At 59.7% G+C, this 23,093-nt stretch overlaps 1 protein-coding gene across 23 annotated transcripts in view; it reads right to left on the bottom strand.

The window, feature by feature from the left end:
- PHLDB1 (pleckstrin homology like domain family B member 1) overlaps positions 1–23,093 on the bottom strand; it is a 48,860-nt gene that overhangs the window by 11,582 nt on the left and 14,185 nt on the right. For 4 of the 23 annotated variants that reach the window (XM_086339537.1, XM_086339539.1, XM_086339550.1 and 1 more), the window contains 15 exons: positions 21,268–21,393; positions 18,222–19,567; positions 15,403–15,684; positions 14,844–14,984; positions 14,598–14,735; positions 11,423–11,578; positions 8,898–9,008; positions 8,638–8,727; positions 5,497–5,637; positions 3,981–4,121; positions 3,701–3,803; positions 3,178–3,222; positions 2,265–2,559; positions 2,077–2,167; positions 543–689 (listed from right to left, as the gene is read on the bottom strand). In XM_086339537.1, the coding sequence (XP_086195663.1) occupies positions 543–689; positions 2,077–2,167; positions 2,265–2,559; positions 3,178–3,222; positions 3,701–3,803; positions 3,981–4,121; positions 5,497–5,637; positions 8,638–8,727; positions 8,898–9,008; positions 11,423–11,578; positions 14,598–14,735; positions 14,844–14,984; positions 15,403–15,684; positions 18,222–19,567; positions 21,268–21,393 (3,353 nt within the window). Of the gene's footprint in view, positions 1–542; positions 690–2,076; positions 2,168–2,264; positions 2,560–3,177; positions 3,223–3,700; positions 3,804–3,980; positions 4,122–5,496; positions 5,638–6,109; positions 6,284–6,646; positions 6,752–7,926; positions 8,071–8,637; positions 8,728–8,897; positions 9,009–11,422; positions 11,579–11,833; positions 12,070–12,175; positions 14,123–14,597; positions 14,736–14,843; positions 14,985–15,402; positions 15,685–16,649; positions 16,787–18,221; positions 19,568–21,267; positions 21,394–23,093 lie in introns of those variants that run through there. The other 19 variants (XM_086339545.1, XM_086339546.1, XM_086339552.1 and 16 more) reach the window with 12 other exon arrangements.

Raw genomic sequence — 23,093 nt, 5'->3', positions numbered from 1 at the left:
GGAGATGTACACCGCAAGTCAGGGTAGGTTCAGCCGCTGGCAGTGGGGCCTGGAGCCAAAAGGTCTGGTGGACTGAGGCCAGGACAGACACCAAGCACTCGGAGCAGGAAGGCATGGGGATGTGGGAAGGGATGTGGGGCAGACACACACACACACACACACACACACCAGCCTGAACAGACCCTAGTGGGTCCTGTTCTTCGGGGCCAAGCAAGTCCCAGGTAGAATCCTGCTTGGGCAACACACACACACACACACACACACACACACACACACACACCAGCCTAAACAGACCCTAGTGGGTCCTGTTCTTCGGGGCCAAGCAAGTCCCAGGTAGAATCCTGCTTGGGCAACACACACACACACACACACACACCAGCCTAAACAGACCCTAGTGGGTCCTGTTCTTCGGGGCCAAGCAAGTCCCAGGTAGAATCCTGCTTGGGCAAAACTTCCTGGAGAGAACAGGTTCCACCACCCAGCATGGGTACCTGGGCTATCCAGACCCCTCCACAGCCCCACCCAACCCCCCATCCACTCACCTGTGAGAACTGCTTCTCCCGCATCTTGACCTCCTTCTCCACAAGCTGCTGCCTCCGGGCGCTCTCGCTCTGCAACCTCCTTTCAACCTGCTCCCGCCGCCTCCGTTCCTCCTCCAGGGCCTGCCGCCTCAGCTCCATCTCACGTTCCTGCACCCAAGGCTGGGGCTCAGTGCCCATGGCTGCCCTCTTAACTTCAAGCCCCCAACACCCCTCCTTGGGCTGGGCCAGAGCTACAGGAGACACCCACCTCAGAGGGCAGCCTGGTTTGAGGGGCCATGGTCATCCAAGCCCACCCTCCTCTCCAGGGACCGTGCTGACAAGGGTAAATGCTTTAAAGTGAGACCACCCTGCCTTCAAACCCTGGTTCTACCACCACTGTGAGCGCTGGACCCCACCAAACTCCCTAAGCCTAGCTTCCTCCTCTGTAAGATGCGGCCAAGAGTGCCTACTCCTTTGGACTGTAGGGAAAATTAAATGCAATCGTGTAGGTAAATGTCCATCACTGATGCTGGCAAGATGGAAGCACTCAATTAAAGAAAAGGGGGAGGGGCTTTTAAAATCTGTATCTGAATTCCTAGGACATGGGTTATCGAAACAACTGTTTCCGACATCGAATGGATTCAGCAATCCTGCCCTAATCACTAAGTGAAGACCCTTGGAAACTCCAAACATTCACAGTTGACCTTCAAATTTTACAGAAAAAAAAAAAAAAAGAACTTATGAAAGCCATTATCAAAAGATTTTAAGTCATTAAAACAAATCATTAAATACAAAGCACATAGGTGATGTTTTATGTCTTCAACACCGGTAACAACCTTCACATTACTAACTCCCATCTACCATTTCTTCCTAGCTCAAAATTTGGAGGAATCTCCTTTTTCTCCTTTTGCCAAGAGATGTTTGCAAATGTGCCCTCCTTTCAAGGGAGTTTAAGATTAAGAGGCCTTCTTTTCCAGTTGGTCTCCTGTTCCCGGGCCCCCACTCTCCTCTCCAGACACACAGAGTGCCCCGGATAATAGAGACCGCACGTCTTCAGGAGATTCTTTATTCAGCCTCCTCCCTGGGCACGGTTTCCCCAGCCTGGCTGTGCCCCAGCCCAGGTCCATGGGCAGGGAACGTGATGTGCCCGCAGCCAACACCTCTGCTCTGGCTTGGATACCTGCCTTCTCTCTGTCCTCATCCTTCAAGCCCCAGTTCCCAACCGTCTCCAAAAGGAGTGACCTGGCACTCAGGTAGACAGGCATCAATATTTTCTTGGTGGCCAAAGGTCCCCAGAAGCGAACACACAAAGACTGGAAGTTCCCGTGCAGGAAATTCACAGCTGGACAATGGTTACCGTGCTCCTCCCCTTTTCCTAAGGGCTGTGAAACTTGTGATCTCGCCAAGCCTCCTGATCCCCCACTTTAGGAACCCAGGCTTGGAAAACACTCTCTTCCTCAGGGACTGCGGCGAGAACAATGTGGGGAAGGGGCCTCAGGAGGGGCGGAGGCCCCCGGCGGGCAGAGGGCAGCCCCAGGGCCCAGGTCTGCCTCACCCTTGACTCCATCAGTCGGCTCTTCTCCGCGTGAGCTTCTTTCAGCATCTTCTCCATTTCCTCAATCTTCCCCATGTCCAGGCCGCTAGCACTGAGGAGGGAAGGGGGAGAGGAGGCAGCCGGTGGAGGTGGAGGCCCCAGCGTGGGGAGGACAGAGGCCGTGCCAGTCAGTGGCCAGGGCTGGGTACCTGGACATGTTGTCAGGGGAGCAGACTGAGTTGCCCCCCGTGGAGATGCTGGTCTCCATGCTGTCGGAGCTCTCCAGGCTCAGCGTGTCGTAGGCGTGCTCACCCTCCTCGCCTCGCTCCCGCGAGGCCGGCAGGTGGTGCAGGATGGAGTGGTGCATGAGTGGCGGGAAGCCCGCGGGCCCGGTGGGAAAGGGCGCCACCCCGTGCAGGGCGTCCCACTGGCACTGCGCCTCAGCCGCGGCCTTCTGCTTCAGCTCCGCCAGCCGCCGCCGCTGCTCCTCGATCACCTGCTGCCCTGCGTGGGGGGACGGGGGATGTCACGGTGGGCACCCACCCAGCCAGGGAGGAAGCCGGCAGCACTACAGACGGAGGGAGGTGGCGAGCGGGGAGAGGTAACACGGAGCAGCCCCCTCGCCCCCACCCGCTTCCCCAAAGCCCCCGCAGCTCTGGGTCCGGCTGCCCTGGCTTCATCGCCCGCACAAGTGGCCACAGCCATGCGGTCTGGCTTTGGCATCCGCACCACATGCTGAGTCCATACAGGGCCCCAAACCTGCCCGGGGGTCGCCCCGGCGGCATGATGGCCCGGTGGCTCCAGCTCACAACCCAGGCCTGAACGGGTTGGCAGGGCGCATGCTCCCAACCCTGCTGCTGGGAAGAGGAAGGGGTGCCAGCAGCCCGAGCACCCACGTCAGTGCACACCCCGCGGCAATGCAGAAGCAGGAGCACGCAGGAAAGGAGGGAAGGGAGACAGGCGGAGCTCCACTGCGGCAGAAGAGAGCTCGCGAGGCCAACCCGACACCTCAGCCTGGGGGTCTTGCCCGCGGGCAGAGGGGGCCTGGGCAGAATACATCATGCGGAGGCCCGGGCAGGGGTCACCCGGCCAAAGCAATGCCCTTGGTGACCAACGCTCTACCTGCTGGGTCGTCGGTTGGGAGGGGCTCGGCAGGAAGCGACTCGACTGGAGTGGGGGGCCCCGGGCAGAGGGCAGGGCAGAGACACAGAGGGGATGAGAGGAGAGAGAGGCACAGACATGGGCTTTCGAAACAACCAAAATGCACACGAGCAACCAGCACTCCTGGGTGTTCCCGCGAACTAACATGTTAGGGAAACACTCCTGGAGGTCGTCAAGTCCAACCCCCTGCCTCCAGACAGGGCAACGTCTAGTTCTACTCAGGTCAATAAGCACTCCCCTTACTTGCTGGGCTCTCTAGAAAAGACGCCACAGCCCGGCAACCCTGAGTCTCCTGCCCCTTAGCCTTTGGATAAACCTCCAGGAGTCTCTCTTCTTCAGGTCTCTAGTCCAGATCCCTTTTGCTCCCCACATAAAGGGAACACATCCTGGGAAGGGTGTGGGCATGGATAAGCTAGGGTGACAGGGCGTGGCGGATGTCCAGGGCCCCTGGGATAGCAAGTGGGCTGGTGCGGCGGCCACTCACCCTTCTGCTGCAGGGCCAGCTGGCGCTTGGTCTCGATGTCCTGCAGTGTGGCTGCCAGGTTGCGAGGAAGGCTGCTGGTGCCGTTCTGGGCGAGCAGAGTGCTCTGTGGTGGAGGGCGGGAAACGGGGCACTGGGACCCGAGGCTCAGAAGACACCCGCCCACCCATAAGGCTTCGTGGATGGCTGCGGTCCCTCCCCAGTGTGGCCATCTCCAAACCCGCCCCCCAACCACCACCACCACCACCCTGCACCACACGCAGCCCACCCACTGCTCTCAGACCTTGGGTGAGGGGCTGCGGCCCAAGGTAGCCACGCTGAGCTGGGAGGAGGAAGACGACGAGCCAGAGGAGGAGGGGAGTGGCCCACTGCGGGTGCGGGGAAGGGGGCTGGTGGCCTCGCCATCCATCTTGGAGCGGTAAACCTGGAGTGGGGAGGCGGCATCTGCTGAGGGACCTCCGGCTCCCCCACCGGCCACCACTCCCACGGCACCGAGCGGGCTGGGATCCAAGGTGCCCAGCACCAGGCCCCTGAGGCCTTGGTCTCTCGCTGACCACAGCACTGAGCTTCTGGGGCCAGCCCAGTGGGCAGATATTCCTGGCGGCTGCCAAGCCTCCTTTCCAGGCTGTTCCTCCTTGGGTCCAACCCCGCATGGTAGAAAGGACCGTGTATCGACCCACGTGAGGAGTTCACACAGACGGGCTGAGTTTTACAGGAGGCCGACTTGAGGCCAGGGCTCCCTCTGGTCCCAACTCTGCCAACTAACAGCGTAGGTGACCTTGGGCCACGCACCTCCCCACTCTGGGCCTCAGCCTCCTTATCTGCAAAAGGAGGGGGCAGGGCTAGACTAAATAACTGCCAGCCTCCCTCTCGGCACTCAGTCTTTGGTGACACAGTCTCTGGAGCCAGGAACCCTGACTCTCCGTGTTACCCCTGCCACCTCCTAGCTGTGTGGCCTTGGAGAGATTACTTATCTGCTCTGGGCCCAAGTGTTTGATCTGTGAAATGAGAGTTCTCGTTATCTACCTCAAAGGCCTGTGGTAGAGATTACGTGAATCAAAACATGTAAAAACCTCAACCCAGCTGGGCACAAAATAGAAAGGCCGTGCCAACGACTCCTAAAGGGAACGTGGAGTTTCAGCTGAGATCGGCCTTCGAGGTGCCGTGTCTTCACTCTAGGACCAAATCTTGAGTGGGCGGGGCAGGGGGTTGATCAGGCACCATGGCCGGTCACTGGAGTGGAACCTGGGGCAGAAGGCTGCCTGAATACCCTGCCCCACACCATGGTCAGCAGCTTGCTTGGGGCTCCAGTAGACCCCCTCATGGCGACTCTGAGTCCGGGGCATGAACTCAGGGCCATCACCTGAGAGTCTCTGACCCACTCTTTCCCGCCTCCGAGAGTCATCCCTGGGGAGACCAGGAGAACAAAGACCGGCGACTCTCCCAGGACACACAAGTGCCAGGGGCAACAGGCTCAGGAGCGTGTGAGGACTGGGCGAGAGGCTCCGGGATGAGAGCTGCCCGGGACAGAGTGAGCATGTTGAGTGCTGCACAGGCACCGCCACTCCCCAAGCCCCCTTTGGACCGTCCAGCACATCACCCTCAGATTCGGGAGGCTGGCCCTCCATGCCCCGAGGGCCAGGATGGCCACCCTCGAGGGGACCCTCACTTCCCGCTCGGGGTCCAGAAGCCCCTGCTGCACTGGCTGGATTAATCCCCCACCATGTGTGCGGCTGAAGGGTCAGCAGGAGGTACCCAGAGCCGAGAGGAGCAGGGCTGGGCAGTGAGGGAGGGGTTACCTGCAGCTGGCGGGAAGCTTTGGCGGGCAGAGGCGGGGGGGAGGAGCGAGGGGAGGCGGCAGCAGGGCCCGTCCCCAGCCCGGCCATCAGCTCCTGGTACCACTGCTCTAAGTCTACAGCAGGGAGCAGCAGCTTCTCCATCTGGAGGGGGCATAGGGGAGGAGGACAGGGGGCAGGGGCGAGGGCGGGCAAGGACGGAGAGGAAAAGGTCAGGAAATCAAGAAACGAGGGGAGCGGAGAGAGGAGGAGGAGGAGGGAGGAAAGGGAGAAGAAAGGGCCAGGTCGGAGGAAGGGTAAAGGCAGGCCGTTATGGGGAGACAGGAAGGCAGGGGAAACGGGGAGGATGGGAGAAAGGAGAGCACAAAGAGAAGAAAACACAGTGAGAAACAGTTGCCACAAACACGCTGAAGGCAAAGAGAAACAGGGCACAGCTCCCAGACCACAGACACGGACCACGCCAACCACGATGCCAGCCGGCCGCAGCCCGCCTGGCACACAGCGCGCCCCTGGGGCTGGCCGAGGGCGGAGACACCACTGCGTCGGGGGCAAGCACACACAGACAGAGCCACGCCGCGAGTGGGCCGCACGGGCAGCGGGGACACAGACCACCAACCTGGGGCGAAGGCGTGACAGAAGCGAAGGAGGAGGAAGAGGGCAGCGCGGGAGGAAGGCAGGTGGTGGGAACCAGGTCCTGGGAGGCAGGGGCCCAGGGAGGCAGGCCCGGCGCGGGGCCTGTGGGCACTGGCGAGGTGCCCCACATCACCTTTAGCTGCTCAAGCGTCACGTACTTGGGGGAAGGCCGGACGCGGGAGGGAATACAAGAGGTTAATGGGACTGGAACCCAAGAGGTGGCCCTGCCCAAGGGTAGGATGCACACACGGAGCCAAGGAGGCCTGCAGAGCCCGGGAAAGCCAGGGTCCTCTCAGCAGGAGGCCCTCACACTGGAGCGGAAGGCCTTCCCTCCTCGAGCCCTCAGGAGCTGAGAAAGCAAGAGAGGGAACTGCTCCCAACTCCCCTTACGCCAGCGGCCCTTCTCCGTCACTGCTGAAAACAGACCCTGCTGCCCAACCCCTGCCCCACACCCCGGGGCAACGCAGGGCATCCACGAGCAGGCCCGTGGGCACAGGTGGGCTCACTTGGTGGCTGGTACCTCACTGTCGGGCAGGGGCTGAGCGAGTGCGCTGGGGGAAGTGGCAGAAGCATGGGGGTCCAAGCGGGAGCACAGGTGGAGAACCTCTGCCAGGCTCACATACTCCTAGGGCACCCGGTGCGAGGGGAGGGACAGGCAGAGAACAGGTTAACAGGACTCCACCAGGCACCAGACCCCACACTTCATGCCAAAGAGCCAACACTCCATTCCAAACAAAATCCAAGGCAGGGATGGGGAGCTCGCTGTGGCCACAGAGGGCTGTCAGAGGGGTTGCGGGGAGGGCAGAAAAGGGCAGGCAGAACTATCTGAAGTCAAAAAAAAAAAAAAAAAAAGAACTATCTGAAGTCTTTTTTTTTTTTTGGCCACACTCCACAGCTTGTGGGATATTAGTTCCCTGACCAAGGATTGAACCCACGGCCTCGGTAGCAAGAGTCCTGACCACTGGGACTTCCAGGGAAGGCTCTTCTTGACCTCCACTTATGAGGCTGCCCTGGCATCCAGGCCCTGCCGCAGGGCCTGAATGGGCCCTGAATGGACCCCCTGATCACCCATTCCTGGGTTTGCCCTGGGTGAGGGGTAGGTGAAGAAGTCACGAGCCCACCAAGGATCAGGACCCAGCTCCCAGAGAACCCTTCTGTCTCCAACACCTTGGGCATCCCCGGTGGGGCACGCACATGCACTACTGAGCGCCAGCCACGCCATTCCCATGGGTCCTCTGGGGGCACCACGAGGGCCTGAGCAAGGTGGGCCCTGAGAAAGAGACCTGAGCAGGGAGCAGTTAAAAGCCCAGGCAGATAAGCAGGCCCACTGCGCAAAGGCTAGGACTTGGAAAGATGCTCATACGGTAGATCATGGGTTGGAAAGACAGGCACTGTTGCATTCCTGGAGCATATCCTTAGAATCCTGAGTTTATCCAGGTCTGGGGGACACAGCAGGCACCCAAAATGCATGCGGAATCAAAGCCCAGGATCCTAAGCCTGCCCCACCCAGGGCAGCCCACCCTGGTCTAGCTCCAGAGGCAGACTGTCCCCCAGGGGTCACAGAACAGGAAAATGAGCTGGAAGGTCCAGTGTGTTGTGGCAACTGATGAATGGCATGCTGAATATATGCAAATTGATACGCAAATTGATGCTCTGATTTTTGCATGAGCTGCCCAGGCACCTATCAAACCACAAACTCTGGCCAAAGGATTACTGCCACTTGCCCTTCAGCGTGGCGAGTGGGAGGAGTCGCGGGCAGAAGCTCATCAAGCAGGCAGACAGGCAGTGAGCTGTGATTACCTCTTGTGCTTTGAGGCAGAGCTGAGTGGAAGCAGGTTGGGTTAAGGGAAGAGAGGAGGCCCCAGCCTGAGAAGACTCTGGGAAGGGGCCCAGAGCTGCCGTCCCCAGCCCCACCTCTGAGGACTCGGAGATGAGCAGATCAGCCTACAGAGAGGGTACGGGTGAGGGGCTTCACCCCCACACTCAGCCCAGCCACCCCACCTAAAGCCTAATTTGCTTGTGCAATGAGGTGGAAAACCGGGCATGAGGTGGGACCTCACACACCAGGCGTGCAAAGACTCAGGGAAGAATGGCTGAAGGAGCCTCAGTGCCCACGTCCAAGCCCACAGCCCAGCTCCAGACAGAAGCCCAGGGAACTCCAAGATCAGGACCCCGAGATCTGTACACTTCCCCTCAAGTTGGGTCTGCCCGGCCCCATCCGGAGCTGCCATCTTCCCCACCCACGCCTCCTGAATCCCCCAGATATATGCAGTCACCCGAAACGGTAAGATCAGCAGGCTCCTGGGAGCCAGAGCGGTAGCTGAAAAGTAGCAGCTGGCAGCCATGGAGGATCCAATCCCAGACCTCACAGACATTCCTGAACATCTCTCCAGTTCAGGAAAATGTCCCCACACTAGACCTCAGCCCTGGGGCGAAGGTGCCACATGTTTCTCCAGAGCCTCCCAGGAGACCCCTGGGCTCATGAGGCTGGGGCTGACCCAACCACGTTACCTCTTTGAGGGTGGACGTGGTCTTCGGGAAAGGCCGGCCGCCTGTAAGCGAGTGGTATCTTCTTTCCAGCATAGCCAGTTTCTCCTTCTCCTGCAAGTCCAAAGCGGCAGAATCAGGAGTGGGAATGAAGCAAGGAGCCCCAAATAAAGGGGGATCCCACATGGCTGGCCAGTCTCCACCCAGCACCCTGCACTCACCTCCCACTCCCCCAGCCCCGCCCTGGCCCTCCTCCCCGCTCACTCCCAGTCTGATAGGGCTACCTTCTGCAGCAGCTGCAGGGCAGCATTCTTATCCCGGGCTAGGCGTTCAGACTCCTGCACAGCCTGGGACCGGATCTGTCCAGCCTGACTGTCCAGGACCACCAGGCGCTCCTGGAGAGGATGGGAACAATGGGTGAGGCAGCCCAAGGTGAGGCCTGGCTGTGTCTCCTGCGCAGAGGCCCTGGGCTTGGGTGAAGGGAATCAACCAGCACTTCCGCTCGGCCTCTCATCCCCAGAAAACGCAAGCTGCTGTGGTCAGCTCCTTCTCTCATGCCTCAAAAAGGGAGCCGTGGGCCACCAGGCATACCAGCCAGAACTGAAGTTCCCAAACCCCTTATCCCCCGACCCCCAAAGTCAACAGGTCCTGAATCCTGGAGATGCTGAATGGTCCTCCACCCAACCCCAAGCCCCCAACCCACTGCCCAGGCCAAGCCAGGCCCTCTGCTTTCCCGGCCTCGACTTTTTTCACCAGCCCGTTTCCACTCTCTTACCTTTCTGATCCGCCCCACAAACAGCTTCCTAAAACGGTCTCTGAGGTTCATTCGTTTGTTTGAATTTTCTAGCCTTTTTAGAATGTGTTAGTTGTGTGTTACTTGCTCAGTTGTGTCCAACTCTTTGCGACCCCATGGACCGTAGCCCGCCAGGCTCCTCTGTCCATGGAATTCTCCAGGCAAGAATACTGGAGTGGGTTGCCATTCCCTTCTCCAGGGGATCTTCCTGACCCAGGGATCAAACCTGTGTCTTCTGCCTTGTAGGCAGATTCTTTACGTCTGAGTCACTAGGAAAGCCCAGAATGTATAGTACGCGAATAATTTTCTTTAAATCCATGAATAAGGGTAGATCAGTCTTCTCAAAATCTTTCAGCGACTTCTCACTACTCACAGGATAAAGCAAAAGCCCCTCAGCCAGCACTCAAGGGCTCCTGGACCTGGGCCTGCTTTCCAGCCTCCCTCCCACCCTGAGCCCTTGGCATGCCCGCAGCTTGGCCCTGCTGTACCATTGGCCGCCCAGGTGTCCACTCCCGGGCCTTTCTTATACGGTGCCTTTTGCCAGGAATGCTGTCTTCTCCACCCATTGGGAGCTTACTTCTCCTCCAAGACCAGACCTAACACTATCTTCTCTCCAACATCTCCCCTGATTATCACTCAATTTCTTTGCTCCTTGCTCTATGCTCAAATTATTCCATATCACCATTTGCCTTGGATTACTGCTACTCATGAATATGTATCTCTCATCACCACCATCCGGCCCCAGCTGTCTGATCCAAGGACAAAGTCAGTGTCTTTTCTGTCTCCATATCCCCAACAGGGCTTAGTGTAGTGCCTGGCTCAACAATCTTGTGCTAAAAGGGAATGAAAAGATACTAAGTGAGAGAGAAGGATGGGGGCTAGTGGAAATGAGCTGTGTTTATCCCAGGAGGCCTTCCTGAAAGAGGAGGCCTTAAACTAGCATCATTAAGAGCAAGACATAGGAGAAGGGAGGGAAGAAGGGAGCTGTACTAAATCTGAGGTCAGTCCAAACAGACTGAAGCAGACCAAGTGGTAATCAGGCAAGATCTGTCATTTACTAAGAACCTATCAGGACCGAAGAACACTGGTAAATGCTTTGCTTTGCATGTGTTACTTAACTATCTTATGAGGCAGGTGCCCTTATGCTCATTTCACTGATAGGTAAATGCATTTGTAAAGCAGAGCAGCTCAGGGAGAGAAGCAAGGGATCTGGACTCAGGGGGAAGTTCAGTGACTCCCCCACTTACCACCAAACTCAGACTAGCCATCAAGCCCCACTTTTTGACACCCTTCCCCAATCTCACTGCATTCACCTCCCACCTACTCCCTCCAGCCTGGCAAAGTGCACATGCACACATGTGTATCCACAAACACACCTGGGCCATCCAACCCCCTCTCCTCACCCACATCTTCCTAACTCTTACTTAACACATCCTCATCCATCACCCTGTCCGGGTCTGGCTGAGATCAGGAGTCGATTTTAGAGCATCTAAAGCACCAGACTTGACCAAGACAGATGCAATACCCAGTCCCCTTGTTTCACAGCTCAGCTGAACCAGGGCTGAGCTGTGACTGGAACCCAAGTGATGCCTTTCTAGGACCCCAGGCTGGCTCTAATATCCAGATCTCAGGTCTGTGTCCCAGCACTTCAGCATCAGACAGAGAGCTCCACAAGGGGCAAGCCTCCTCCTCAGCTCCCTCCTCCTTGTCCTCCATCTCCATCTCTCATTTCCCGGCCCAGCCAGTGCCCAGCTCCGAATGTGAGCCCCATCCACCTTCCACTGGAGGGGGGCGGGGAAGTGGGGGGGGCGGGGGGCGCGTGTCTGAGTTTCTAAACAATGGCTATTGTTGTTCCCTGAGTGCTTACTATGATCACCACATCCTATGCTGTTTCCACATACATCATCTCCTTTAATGATAACAACAGGGTGTTATTGTTCCTGTTTTACAGATGATGAGACCGAGGCTCAGCCAGGTGAGGTCAAGCCGGCACTGCCCGGGATGGGGCGGGCGCACCTTCCTCTTGGCGATGCTGCGGAGCAGTTCGGCCTTGCTCCGGAGCAGCCCCTGGCCCGCCAGCTCTCGCTCCTCCTCCACGCGGCTCTCCCGCTCCAGCTGCTGGAACTCCAAGTCCTCAAAGAGCTTCGTCTCCGTCTCCAGGGCCTCGGCCTCCTTGAATGACAGTGACAAAGGGGGTCGGGTAGTGCTCACGATCCCACTCTGTGCCTGGAAGGCCAGGCCACAGAGGGGAGAGCTCTGGGGGCTGGACCCGGGGAAACGGAGGCGGGGCCCTGCCCCCACCCTGCCCTCTTTCCTCCGCTCGGCCCTGCCGCTTTCCCGGGCAGCGCGGCCTGCAGCAGCAGAAAGGAGAACCTCCATCCCCAACCCCCCCATCCTTCCCTGTCCCCTCCAAGCCACAGCACCGACCCTGGCGTCCGGCAGGTACTGCAGGGCCCGGGCGCTCCCGGCCCACCGCTCCTCTCTTCCGGGCGGGCGGCCCTCGGGGGCGGGGAGGGGGGGCTGGTGAAACTGACCCTTCTCAGCTGCTCCTGTAACTGTTCCCGCACTGACTCGGGGCAGTTATCGAGCTGCGTCTGGAGCTCGGCGTAGAGCGCCTGGCGGGCCTCCAGGTGCCTCCGTCCCGCGGCCAGCTCCGCCCTCTCCTGGTCGCCGGAGGCGGAGGGGGCGGGCACAGGGGAGAAACAGAACACACACTCCTCAACTCCGGCCCGGGGCCGCGGCGGCGCGGGGCGGGGCGCGGGGCGGGCGGGGGCAGAGAAGGCGGGGGAGAAAAGCAGCAGGATCGAAAGAGGAGACAGTCAAGAGGAGGAGGTGCAGACTGGGAAAGGCAAGGAGCCGGGGTGCGAGACCGGACTCAGGTGCAGGCGACGGTGTCCGAAGCAAGGGTGTGGGCCAGGCAGAAATGTTGGTCTCTTGGAATCCCCTGAACTAGAGAGGTTTGGGGGATGGGGGGGTCCTACGAAGAGGCCCTCTGTTTTCTCTCCAAACCGCTCAAAGCCAAAGCTGGTTCCACATCACAAACCCGGAGCCTCCAGCTCCTGCCCCTCCCCTTCTCCCACTTGCCCAGAGACCAAAATTTAGCCCTGGAAAAAAAGAGTAGAATTGGTGAGGGTTAAATCCAGGGGTTGGGTGTGAATTGCAAGCCGAGGATGTTGAAGCTACGGCAGTGCAGCAGTGCAGCGGAGGGGACCCCAACCCAACCCCCTTAGCCTCCCCCACTCCTGCCCAGGGTCGGGGTGGGGTGCTGGCTCTGCAGCCTGAACTTCAGCAGGATGAGGGTTGCAATTAGTTCGGCCGTCGCCATGGTAATAGGAGCCCCAGGAGTGGGTACAGAGAGGAGGTGGATGGCTCTGTCTGGGGTGAGATGACACCTCTGAGGGCGGGAAGGGGGATGAGGGGAGGGGCTGGTGAGTCACCCCCTCCGAAGGACAGGCAGAGGAGAGACTGTGATTACGGATTCCAAAGCCAGAGTGGGGCCATGGGCTGGGGCGGGCAGCTAAGGGAAACTTCTCCATTGCTGCCACCATGGCCACCACCATCTCCATCACCATCACCACCACCACCTCAAATAACTGGGCCCAGAGAGAAGGCAAAGTCCACACCTCAGGCAATGCCAGGGCAATGAGAAATGAGGCTAGGCAGGTTCCTGCTAAAATGCTGAGCATCACCCCAGAGTCCTCCTGTTTCCTCTACCCACCCCTCAGTTCCATGAGGTTCCCATCCCCATCCAGGAGAGGGGGACATGATCAGGCCAGTTTCTGAGATCTAAGCACTTCCCCAGGCTTGGACTCAGCCTACGATGCCCTATAGGGAAGAGGCCTACCCCTTCTTCCCACCCTCTGGTTGGAGTATCTGCAGTTGGGAAGCCCCAGAGGAAAACTCAGAAGGGTAGCCACTGGTGGCAGACAGCCTCTGTCCACACCCTCCCCGGCCATGCCACTACCACTGACCTCCTTACCCCTCTGCTCAGGAGGGAAGGCAGATGATGGCTGGACCTCAGCCTGCCTCTCCTCTGCACAGGAAACGGCCAACAAGCTATGGAGGCCGCACCCTGGCTTTTCCAACTGAGAGGAGGTCTTCAGGCCGAGAGGCTCCTCAGCCAAGCCAGCCTTCCCCATTCTTGGACCCCTCCTGCCAATGCCCCCTTGAGAAAATTCAGCTGTACCTGCTGTCCATTCCTTTCTGATCAAAACCCTGGGGTCCCACACCAAGAAAGGAAGGAGGCAACATTAGACGGGAGAGGCCAAGGGCACACAGGTGCCCATGGAGTTAGTGCAAAAGCAGGCACGGCTCAGCCCTGCCTGGGTGGGTGGCACTGGCAGTTAGGGGCATGCGGAGAGCCCAGGACAGTGATTAGAGAGGGCGTTAGTGCAGGCCTGGTTGGTAAGCGTGGAGTTAATTTGGCACAGAATTTGGGAGTGTGGTTTTGGGGGCCAGAGCCAAAGCTCAAAAAATAAAAAAATTTAAAAAGGATGGGAAGGTCAACGAATTTTTAAGAGCTTCAAAATTGAGGGGCAGGAGGAAGACACTCTCCAAAAAATCCAGAAGGAAAATTAATTCTTGGAAAAATACTGTCAAGTCCGGAAAGAGGTGGCCCCTCTCCACTTCGGAGCTTTTGGCACGTTGTTGGGCATCTTGGGAGTGGCTGGCACGGCCCCTGTGGGACGGAGCGGCCCCTGCAGGCTGGCAGGAAATCTGAAAGGGGCAGGGGCAGGAGCTGGGACCCCCTGGGATGGGAGGCTGCAGATCCTGAAGGCTCAGGGGAAGCAGAGACTTGCGGGACATCTCCCAAAGTTCACGTCCTGAGTCCCAGAGCCCTGCTTGGAGGGGATGTCCTCCAATGCGGGGGCTGGACCTGAATCAATCCCCAGCACCGGTCACCTGGGCAGTGCTCACCACCCAAGAAGGGGCTTCGACACTTCCAAGAAGGGGCACGGAGGGCCCAGAATGGCAGGCACCCAGGCACCCAGAGGGAGAACAGAAACCCAGGCAGAGGAGACCCCAGACACCAGCCCAGACCCTGGCAGCACCCTCCACGCTGGTACTTTCCACCAAGGACAAGGCCCCCTGCCCCTGCGGGATGGACAGTGAGGTAAGGGGTAAAGGGCCCCTCTCCTCTTCTCCCAGGCTGCTGGCGCCCAGCATGGAGCCAGGCCAGGTTGTGGGTTACCTTGTCCCTCTCCTTCTGGATGCTCGTCTCCAAGGTCACCAGCTTCTCCTGCAGCTGGTCCACCGCCTTCTGCTCTTTCTGCAGCAGCGCCCGCTCGGCCTCCCTCTCCCCCTGCAGAAGCGCCCGCTCCATTTCAGCCTGCAGATCACAGCAGGGTCCATGTCAAGGCCACTCAGGGCAGCTCAGGCCACGCTTGGGGTTATCACTGAGCCTGGGAAGAGTCCCACCCAGGGCCCTTGCTCTCACCTCTCGGGCCGACTCCTGCAGCTGCTGCTCCAGCTCCTTCACCCGGACTTTGAGCTGCTCTACTCGCCCCAGCACCTGAGCCCGCTCCTCTTCCAGGGCCAGCACCTCTCCCTGGAGCTTGGTGCCGGGGGCATCCTCGTGCTGGAGGGGAGGGGGGCCGTCAGCTTGGGGGAGCCTAGAGCCTCCCAGGACGAGACTAAGAAAATGGATCGCTGTGTCTCAGGACACTCAGAAGGAGCAGCTGGACTGAGAGGAGGAAATTCCCCTCCCTACAAGAAGAGCAACATGGCTCGGCTGCAGGGAATAAGGACTCAACGCTGAGAGCCAGGCCTGGGTGGGGCCCCGAGGAAAGGTAGGTCATAAAGCATATTTATGGCTTGGGAGACTCATCAGCACCTGCCCCTCTTCCTTGCCTCCTCATTTCTACACCTCTCAGCCCTGAGTGTCCCCGACTTCCGCTACTGCCTGCTCGCAGGGTCTTGGTACCCACTGCGTGCCTGCCTCCTCGGACCCCAGCCCCCAGCCACGGACCCGCGCTCCAGCCCCCACTGGGTCCCACCTCCTGCTGGGTGCTCTCAGTGCTGCTGCACTCCTCCTTGAGATTCTCCTCGTCTGAGCGCTCCACACTCTCCCACAGGCGCTGGGCGGCGCCTCCAGGCTCCTCGCTGCCGCGCCCCGGGGCCCCAGTGCCCGCCGCGAGGCCTCGTGAGGGCCTCCGGCCGGCCAGGGCCAGGGCTGCGGCCGCCTCCCCTATGCTAGGCAGCTCCCCGGCCTCAGGTCCCCCGTCAGCCCGGCTGTACTCGGCGCACAGGTTCAGGATGGTCTCCAGGCGCTGGCGTTCCTGGGAGGGCGGACAGAGCAGGGCATGAGCGGACGGTCCTGGGGCCAGGAGGCTGCCCAGAACCAGGCTCGGCATCTTGTCAGGAGCTCGGATGCAGAATCAAGTCAGGAGAGCCCTGGGCCCAAGGTCTGGGGAGGCTGATGGAAGGAGGGCGGGCGCCCCGGGGCAGGCGGGGGGAACCAGGCTGTGCGCCCCCTGCCCAGGTGACCAGCGCCTCCTGCCTTCCTGTCTCCCTTCTCATTCTGCCCCAAGGTGGGTTTCCTGGTGGACACACAGGGACACACTCAGGAGCGCACGCTGGTGAGCACGTTCTCACTTAAGACCATGGTGAGAATACAGATAAACACTTCAGGTGTTCATGCTGACACAGATCCACGTTGATCCAAAGATACCAGGACCCACAGAGACACCCCAACATAGCAGCACTGACACACACAAGGACACAGCACGAGCCCCGGCCTGCAATAACAGGCAGGCACACACAAAGACACCCGCCCTGACACGCACGGACGCACACTGGCACACACTCACACGGATAAGCACAGTCTAGCACACAGACAGGTGGGCGCCCACACAGACGCGGCTGGGACACAGATGCGGGGGCCCACAGGGGCCTGACGCGGGTTCACACAGCAAGGTGCTCAGGGCACGCACACCCTGCCGCGGCCCTACTCCTGTCTCAGCTCCCTGCCACCTCCTGGCAGCTCTCGGCCCCCTGCCAGCATGGGGGGCTGCTGCCTGGGTCCCTGGCCCAGCCACTCCATCTGCCCCGTCCCTGTACAAAGCCCACCCAGACACCTCCCAGGGGCCTTGGAGGTGAAGACGGGACAGTACAGGCATGCCCCGTCTCCCACTCATTACACCCCAGACTTGGAGCCTCCCCCAGGCTCCCTTGACTCCCTGGCGTCCCACCACCTCTGGTGTCTCTCACCACGGTTTGGTCAGGACCTCCCCCAGACACTTACCCAGCTTCCCTCCTGCTGCTTGCCCAGTTCCATGGCATGAAAACCAGGAACAGAGTCTCAGCACCCAGGAGGCTGGGCCAGTGCCCCCGCCCCTGCCCCAGGACACAGATAAGCAGCCCTGTTGAGGTGGGAGGAGCAGGGCAGGCAGCCTCTGAGATTTAAAGTGGCAGGTGGGGCAGGTCAGGGCTGGTGAGGCACCTGGGGGTGGGGTGGGGCAGTGGCGGGAAGGCTGAGTGGAGCTGAGGGAGGCTGGGCCCACCACTCTGCCTGCGCCAGGCTCATTATCCCCCCTCCAGAATGAGACCCCAGGGCGGGTCAAGCATTCTCATCTAGGCCAAGGCAAAAACATAGAAGATACGGCTGTGGAAGAGACTGGGGGGCCCTGCCTCATCCTTCCCCGACACCCCCGCCCCAACACACACACTGTCCCACACCCTCACCTCACCCAAAGCTGTCCCAGCCTCTTTCTTCCAAAAGGGCTCCAGACAAACCTCCTCTGTTCTGATTCTCCTTAAACTAATCCTTGGGTCCCGGGGCCCCCAGGGACCCTGCTCTCCTGCTCACAAGGGAGAGAGGGCAGAAGCTATTTCCCTGTGCATGTGCTCCAGGGTACAGACGCCAGCCAGAGCCCCCACGCTCCCTGCGCTATCTGGGGAATCCCAGCCCCCACCCAGCTCAGATGCCATCTCCAGGACAGCTGCCCAGAGCCACACCCGGCCCCCAAATACACCCATGCGTGCGTGTGCGTGCGTGCGCACGCACGCACGCACACACACACACACACAATTACTGTCACACAGACTGGCCACAGATCAGCCAGGGCTGCCTACCGTGTTTTCTGCTTCTCCCCCCATCTCAGATGATCCTGCGTAGGCTAAGGTGAGCAGCTCCCACCCATTGAGAGGCCAAAGAGAAACAAAGGGCAGCCCACTCCGGTATTTTTGCCTGGAAAATTCCACGGACAGGTAGTCCGGCAGGCTACAGTCCATGGGGTCATAAAGAGTCGGTCACGACTAAGCGGCTAAACAACCACCACAACAAAGGGAAGCAAGAAAGAGGGACCAGAGGCTTTTTTAAAGAAAAGCCTGGAGAAGACAGGAGAGAAAGACAGGAGGTATGGGTTCCAAGTCCAGTTCTGCCAGGACGTGCTGTGTGACCTTGAACAAATCCACTCCCCTCTCGGGGCTTCAACCTTCTAGTCATTAAGCCCTGCGTTCTCAAACTGAGAGGTACAAAGCTTCATCCTAAAAAACACACATGGTGTGTTTTCCTAGAGCTTCCCTGTATTCTAGTAAATCATGTGAAATGTTAACTTACACGTGAAAACACACACTGTGTCACAGAATAAATGCAAAGTTAGCATGCGTTTGAAGTCAGGCCTTAGAGACCTCAAAGGAAGTTCTTCAGGGGACAAAGCTTTGGCATCCAGGTCACTGCGGTGTATCCTGGAAGTGGAGAAGCCTGGGAAGCCCAGGCTCTGTCCACACACCCCTCCCTCTTTGCCAGCTGGCCCGCCCACACCCTGGCAGAACCCCTGTCGTGATGCCCGCAGCCTCCCTGGCATACGCTCACCAGCCTCTCCATCTCCTGCTCCCGAAGCCGCTCTTGGCGCTGCCGCCGGTGGTACTCCAGGAGGTCATCCTCATTGTCACTGATCTCCGTGATGCTGTTTTTCCGCTCCCGGGTGACAGGCACCCGCAGGTCCCCGCTGGAGAGCTTCCTCTGGGCGCGGGGGCTCTGGCGGGGTGAAGCCCCAGTCAAGGAGCCCAGGCTGTAAGCCGGGCTCAGCCTGCCGCTGAAGCTGCCCTTGCGGGGTGCTAGGGACTCCCCGAGTGTGGGCGAGGGGCTCCGTGTCCTACGGCCCCGGGCCCCCAGTGTCAGGGAGAAGTCCTCCGGTGAAGCCCCGTGGGCTGCCCAGCGCCGGGGGCGGGGGCTTTCTGCCACTTCCCTGGTTAGTTTGGGATCTGGGGCAGTCCGGGTGGACACGGGGGAGAGAGCCCTGCGGGACAGAGATGGGCTCAAGGGAGGCAGTTCTCTCATGCTGTCCAGGCCCCGCCGGCCTAGGCGGGGGCTCTCTGGAGGCTGCAGGGTGCGTGTGGCTGAGCCATCCGAAAACGTTCGGCCTACCAGCTGGCGTGAGGGGCTGGTGGTCAGCACCCGCTCAGCGCCTGGCAGCTCCCGGAAAGGGCTAGGAGGGCGGTCCTGGAGCGTGCCAATCTTGTTTCGGGGAGCAGGGACTGGCGGCTGAAACTTGGGGCTGCCAGGAATGCTGGTGGGCGGGCCCCGGGCACCGGAAGCTGGGTATTCACTCAGACTGATCGCCACCACGGGCAGCTGCCCACCTGGCCGGGGGCTCTCGGTGGCTCTGCGGGCCTCGGCCAGGACGGTGGCTGCAGGGCTGTCTGTCAGCAGACCTCGGAGACCAGGGCTGGGAGGCCTCTCGTGACCCCCCTTCCTGCCCAGCCGAGGGCTCTCAGAGGGGCGAGTGCCGCTCGGTCGGGACTGTGGGGGCTGCAGGCCCAGATGGTAGCTGGAGGACCGGGCGGGCACCAGGGGGGGCAGGGAAGGTGCTGGTTCCTGCCCACTGGGTGAGTGGCTGGCACAGCTCCCACTACTGGCTGGCGAGGAGAGTGGAGAGAAGGCTGGAGAAGTGTTCTCATAGCTGGAGCCCACAGACATGGCACCCGGGCTGGTTGGGGGGGACAGCAGGTAGCGCCCGCCATTGGCCATTGGTGATAGTGGAGATGTTGCGGCAGGCTTCTTGCCAGCAGCTCCAGGCTCCTCTAGCACCAGTGAGTCCATGATTTCCTGCAGGTCCTTCTCAATAGAGCTCACCAGGGAACTGTGGCTGCCACAGGCAGAGGGTCCCCGGCTTGCATGCTGCGGGGTATGGTTCCCGTTCACCAGGCTTTCTGATTCTGTGAAGGGAATGCAAACAGCCTCAGGCCCCATCTTCACCTCCTGGGCCCTAGGGAGCTGCATATACACAACAGCCAGCGCTCCCCACTTCCTGCGAGCAGGGCGGGGCTGCCAAGGCCCTAGAAAAGAAGCCAGGAGGTCCTGGGGCCAGCTCTGCCACTGACTGCTGCTGCACCACCTTCCCCAAATCGCCTGGCCTTGGTTCTGCCTCCTCTAAAGGAAGAGGGCTCTTCTGGCTCTAACATTTTATGACTTAGGTCACAACAGTGCCGGGCACTTTTAGGTTCCTCCCTGTCTTGGTTTCCCCAACCTCCTTGACCTCTCCATCAGAAAGGGCAGGCACGCATTCTACAAAGAGCAGCGGGGTGTGCATTCTACAAAGAGCAGCGGGGTGTGCATTCTACAAAGAGCAGCGGGGTGTGCTAGGGAGCGGGCCAGAAATTCCAGGGGGTCAACATGCAGCCGAGACCCAGGAAAACACACACACACACACAGCCTCCAGGGCTGGGTGACGGTGTGTGCGGCAGCACTCTATCCAATCAGAGGCAAGGGAGGGGCCTGGCCCTGAAGGCCAGTTCCTGGAAGCCAGGCTGGCCAGCAACTAGATGCAACTCAGGGCCTCCAATTAGACCATTAAGCCACACCAGCAGGAGCCTACTTTTGCCCTGCCCCAGCCCTCGTCAACCAACCATGAGTCTCTGGAACCACTGCCCCAAACAGCTGAGGGAGTGGCATGACAATCTAAGGTAGGGTAGAGCTACCCAGGGAGTGGACTGGGAACCCAGGCTTCTGAGCCCCCAAGGGCCTAGTATACAGGACACAGAGGAGAAGGGAAAGCCTCTGCAAGCCTGAGTCTGGTCCAAAATTATGGGGGCTGTGTGGGACCAAGGCAGAGGAGTTGCCATGGATACTGGTGATCCCAGTGACCACCCATCTTTCCTCATATGCCCAGGCAATCCATTGAAACCACTGATGCCAGCCCACTAGATGTCCCTGACACACGTGTCCACCTGTCCCAGTACCACGATGACCCCTGTCACCCAACAGCCATCTGAATGCCTGTGCAGAGTCTGGGGTGGCAGGCCTATGGGCAGCCTCCTGGTCTGCACCCCACCCCCAAGGCAGCTGGGCTGACGTGGGGGCTGTGCTGGTTCCCTGGGACAATCACCGACTCTCCTCTAGGGATCAATAATTCACACACAAAGTGCAGCTGCTCCACTGAGTCATCAGTTGGCATGGCATGGCATGGCCTGGGGGTGGGGCAGAGCCCAAAGACAAGATCACAAGCAGGTGGGAGCGCCCCCCCCCTCCCAGAGCTCACAACATCTCAGTCTGATGCTTCCTTCTGCACCCTCAGGCAGCCCTCAAGGGTGAGGATCCCTGGTGGTAACATAAGAGGGTCAGGGTCCCAGATACTGAGGTGATACCGTCCAGGGCAGTTGGACACAGGCTGGCAGAGCACCCCCCCATCCCTCAGGCACATGATTCTCCCCAGTTCCAGCCAAGCAGCACTTCTTGGATCTCTCCCCGTGGCCAGACTGCCTGGCACTCTCCCCCAGCGGCCCATGGCAGGTGGCAGCAAGCCCAGATCATGGGTATCGTCCCGCCCTGACACTACAAGTGTGGCTGGAGTGGGCAAGGGGGAGGACTGTCCACAGGGTGCCACCAAACCAGCCACCTGCCCCAAGTGGGTACCTACCTGGGCCAGGACTATACGGGGGGCCAGGGGCCCGGCCCCCTGCCGGGATCATGCTCTTCATCCACTTGGCTTCAGCTGGGTGGTTAAAGCGGAGGAAGGTGGACTGACCCAGACACAACATGCAGCCTGCAGAGAAAGCACACGCTCAGAGATGCAGGGCAGGGCTGAGGCAGCCTTCAGCCCGCAGCGCCGGCAGGCTCACCCCAGGCTCCGAAGAGCCATCCCCACCTGGACTCCCAGCAGCCACATGGTCCACCCCTGACTCAGCCTGTGCCTGAGGCCCCAGCCCGGCTCCACAGCACACGGCCGAATGGAAAGAGCACTGGCTTCTAAGTCCTAGTCCTAAACTTTCTTCATTACCACCTGTGAGATCTTCGGGGAAAGTCACTTCACCTCCCTGAGTCTAATTCTCTCAGCAGAAAAATGAGGACAATACCACTGACTTGCAGAGTTAAGAGACAGTGTATGTCAGTGCTCTGTCAATGGAGAAGGTTCTCCAGAGAACACAGACCCCAACATGCCCCCACCCAACCTGGACTCATGATCCATCTATCTGCCACTTGGGTGGAAGGGTCAGTTCGAGAGGTGGCAACTTCCAGGATCACAAACAAGCTCTGAGACAGGAGATGGGGAAACACACCATGGATCCGTCAGATGCCCCGGCCACCCTTTCTGACCATCGAGAGTGACTGCCACCCTCTTTCCCTCTGTCGAAGCATTCTGTGGCCTGACATTGTCCCGCTCCGTGGACTCTCCTGCAGTGTAGCCAAGCCTAGGCCAATGGGCCCAGCCTCGGCCAAGCACATTCCCAGGCAGTAGACACAAGCCCAGTCCTGCCCAGGAAGTGCGAGTGCATGGAAGGGGGAGGGCATAGGGGAGTCAGAAAACATAGCCGGGGGCACTGGGAGTGTGCACGGTGACAGGTGTGCCCACAGCACCTAAGCCTGTCTGGCAGAATTCCTCTTCCCGCCACACCAGGGGCTGGAGCACTTCTGCCTAAGATGCTCTGTTGGGAGAAGCCAGAGACCTGGTGCTCTCTACCACCCACCCTTCCAAATCTGTCCACATCCTTGGCCCCTGGCCCCAGGCTCCTATCTACCCAATCTGCTGCCACTTGGCACCCCAAGCTTCATGCCAGTCTGAGCTAAGACTGGCAGGGAATTCTACATTCCTGGATGCTGAGACAGTTCAACTCAGGCAGGCCACAGGGGCATAGGGCATCCTGGGCCATGTGGGGTACCTTGGCGGGCCCCCCAACTGAGAAGCTCAGCAGACTGTCGGAGGGATCCTAGGTATTGCCATGGATGGGGGGCTAGCAGGCTGAGAAGCCCACAGCAGATAACAGAGTAGACAAAACCGCCCACTTCGTTGGTATACCCACAGGCCCTCCCAGGCGGGCGGGCACAAACAATTCTAAAGGCTGATGGGTGGTTAGGAAAGGAGGGAGCCTTCCCTGCCAAGCCACCAATCAGAGGAGCTGATCACAGAGTAATTATAACCAGAATAAATATTAGCCAGCCACACCGTCCACCTAATTACAACCACAGCTGTTTCAGACAGAACCCTGCCATTCCCATCCCCCTCCTTCCAGCCATTTAACAAGCTAATTAATGATGAGTTCGCAGGGTCTAGACAGACCCACTCAACCCTAGGTTGACTGGGGGGTGGGGGGGCAGAAGGGGGCAGCTCAGGAGCCTGACCACACAGTCCAGACTGGGAAGGACCGGGGAGTCTGGGTGGATTCCAGCCCATCAGTGCCAGGCCCACCCAAGGAGGGTGTAGGCAGGTAGGGACCTCAGCTCTGGCTCCTCTAGCTGTGAGTCCCC

This window comes from Bos grunniens, chromosome 15, assembly GCF_055505025.1.
Source record: "Bos grunniens cultivar Pamir isolate PY7600 chromosome 15, Bosgru_T2T1.0, whole genome shotgun sequence".
Lineage (NCBI taxonomy): Eukaryota > Metazoa > Chordata > Mammalia > Artiodactyla > Bovidae > Bos > Bos grunniens.
Note: the sequence above shows the minus strand (reverse complement) of the source record. Positions and strands in the feature narration are given on the sequence as shown.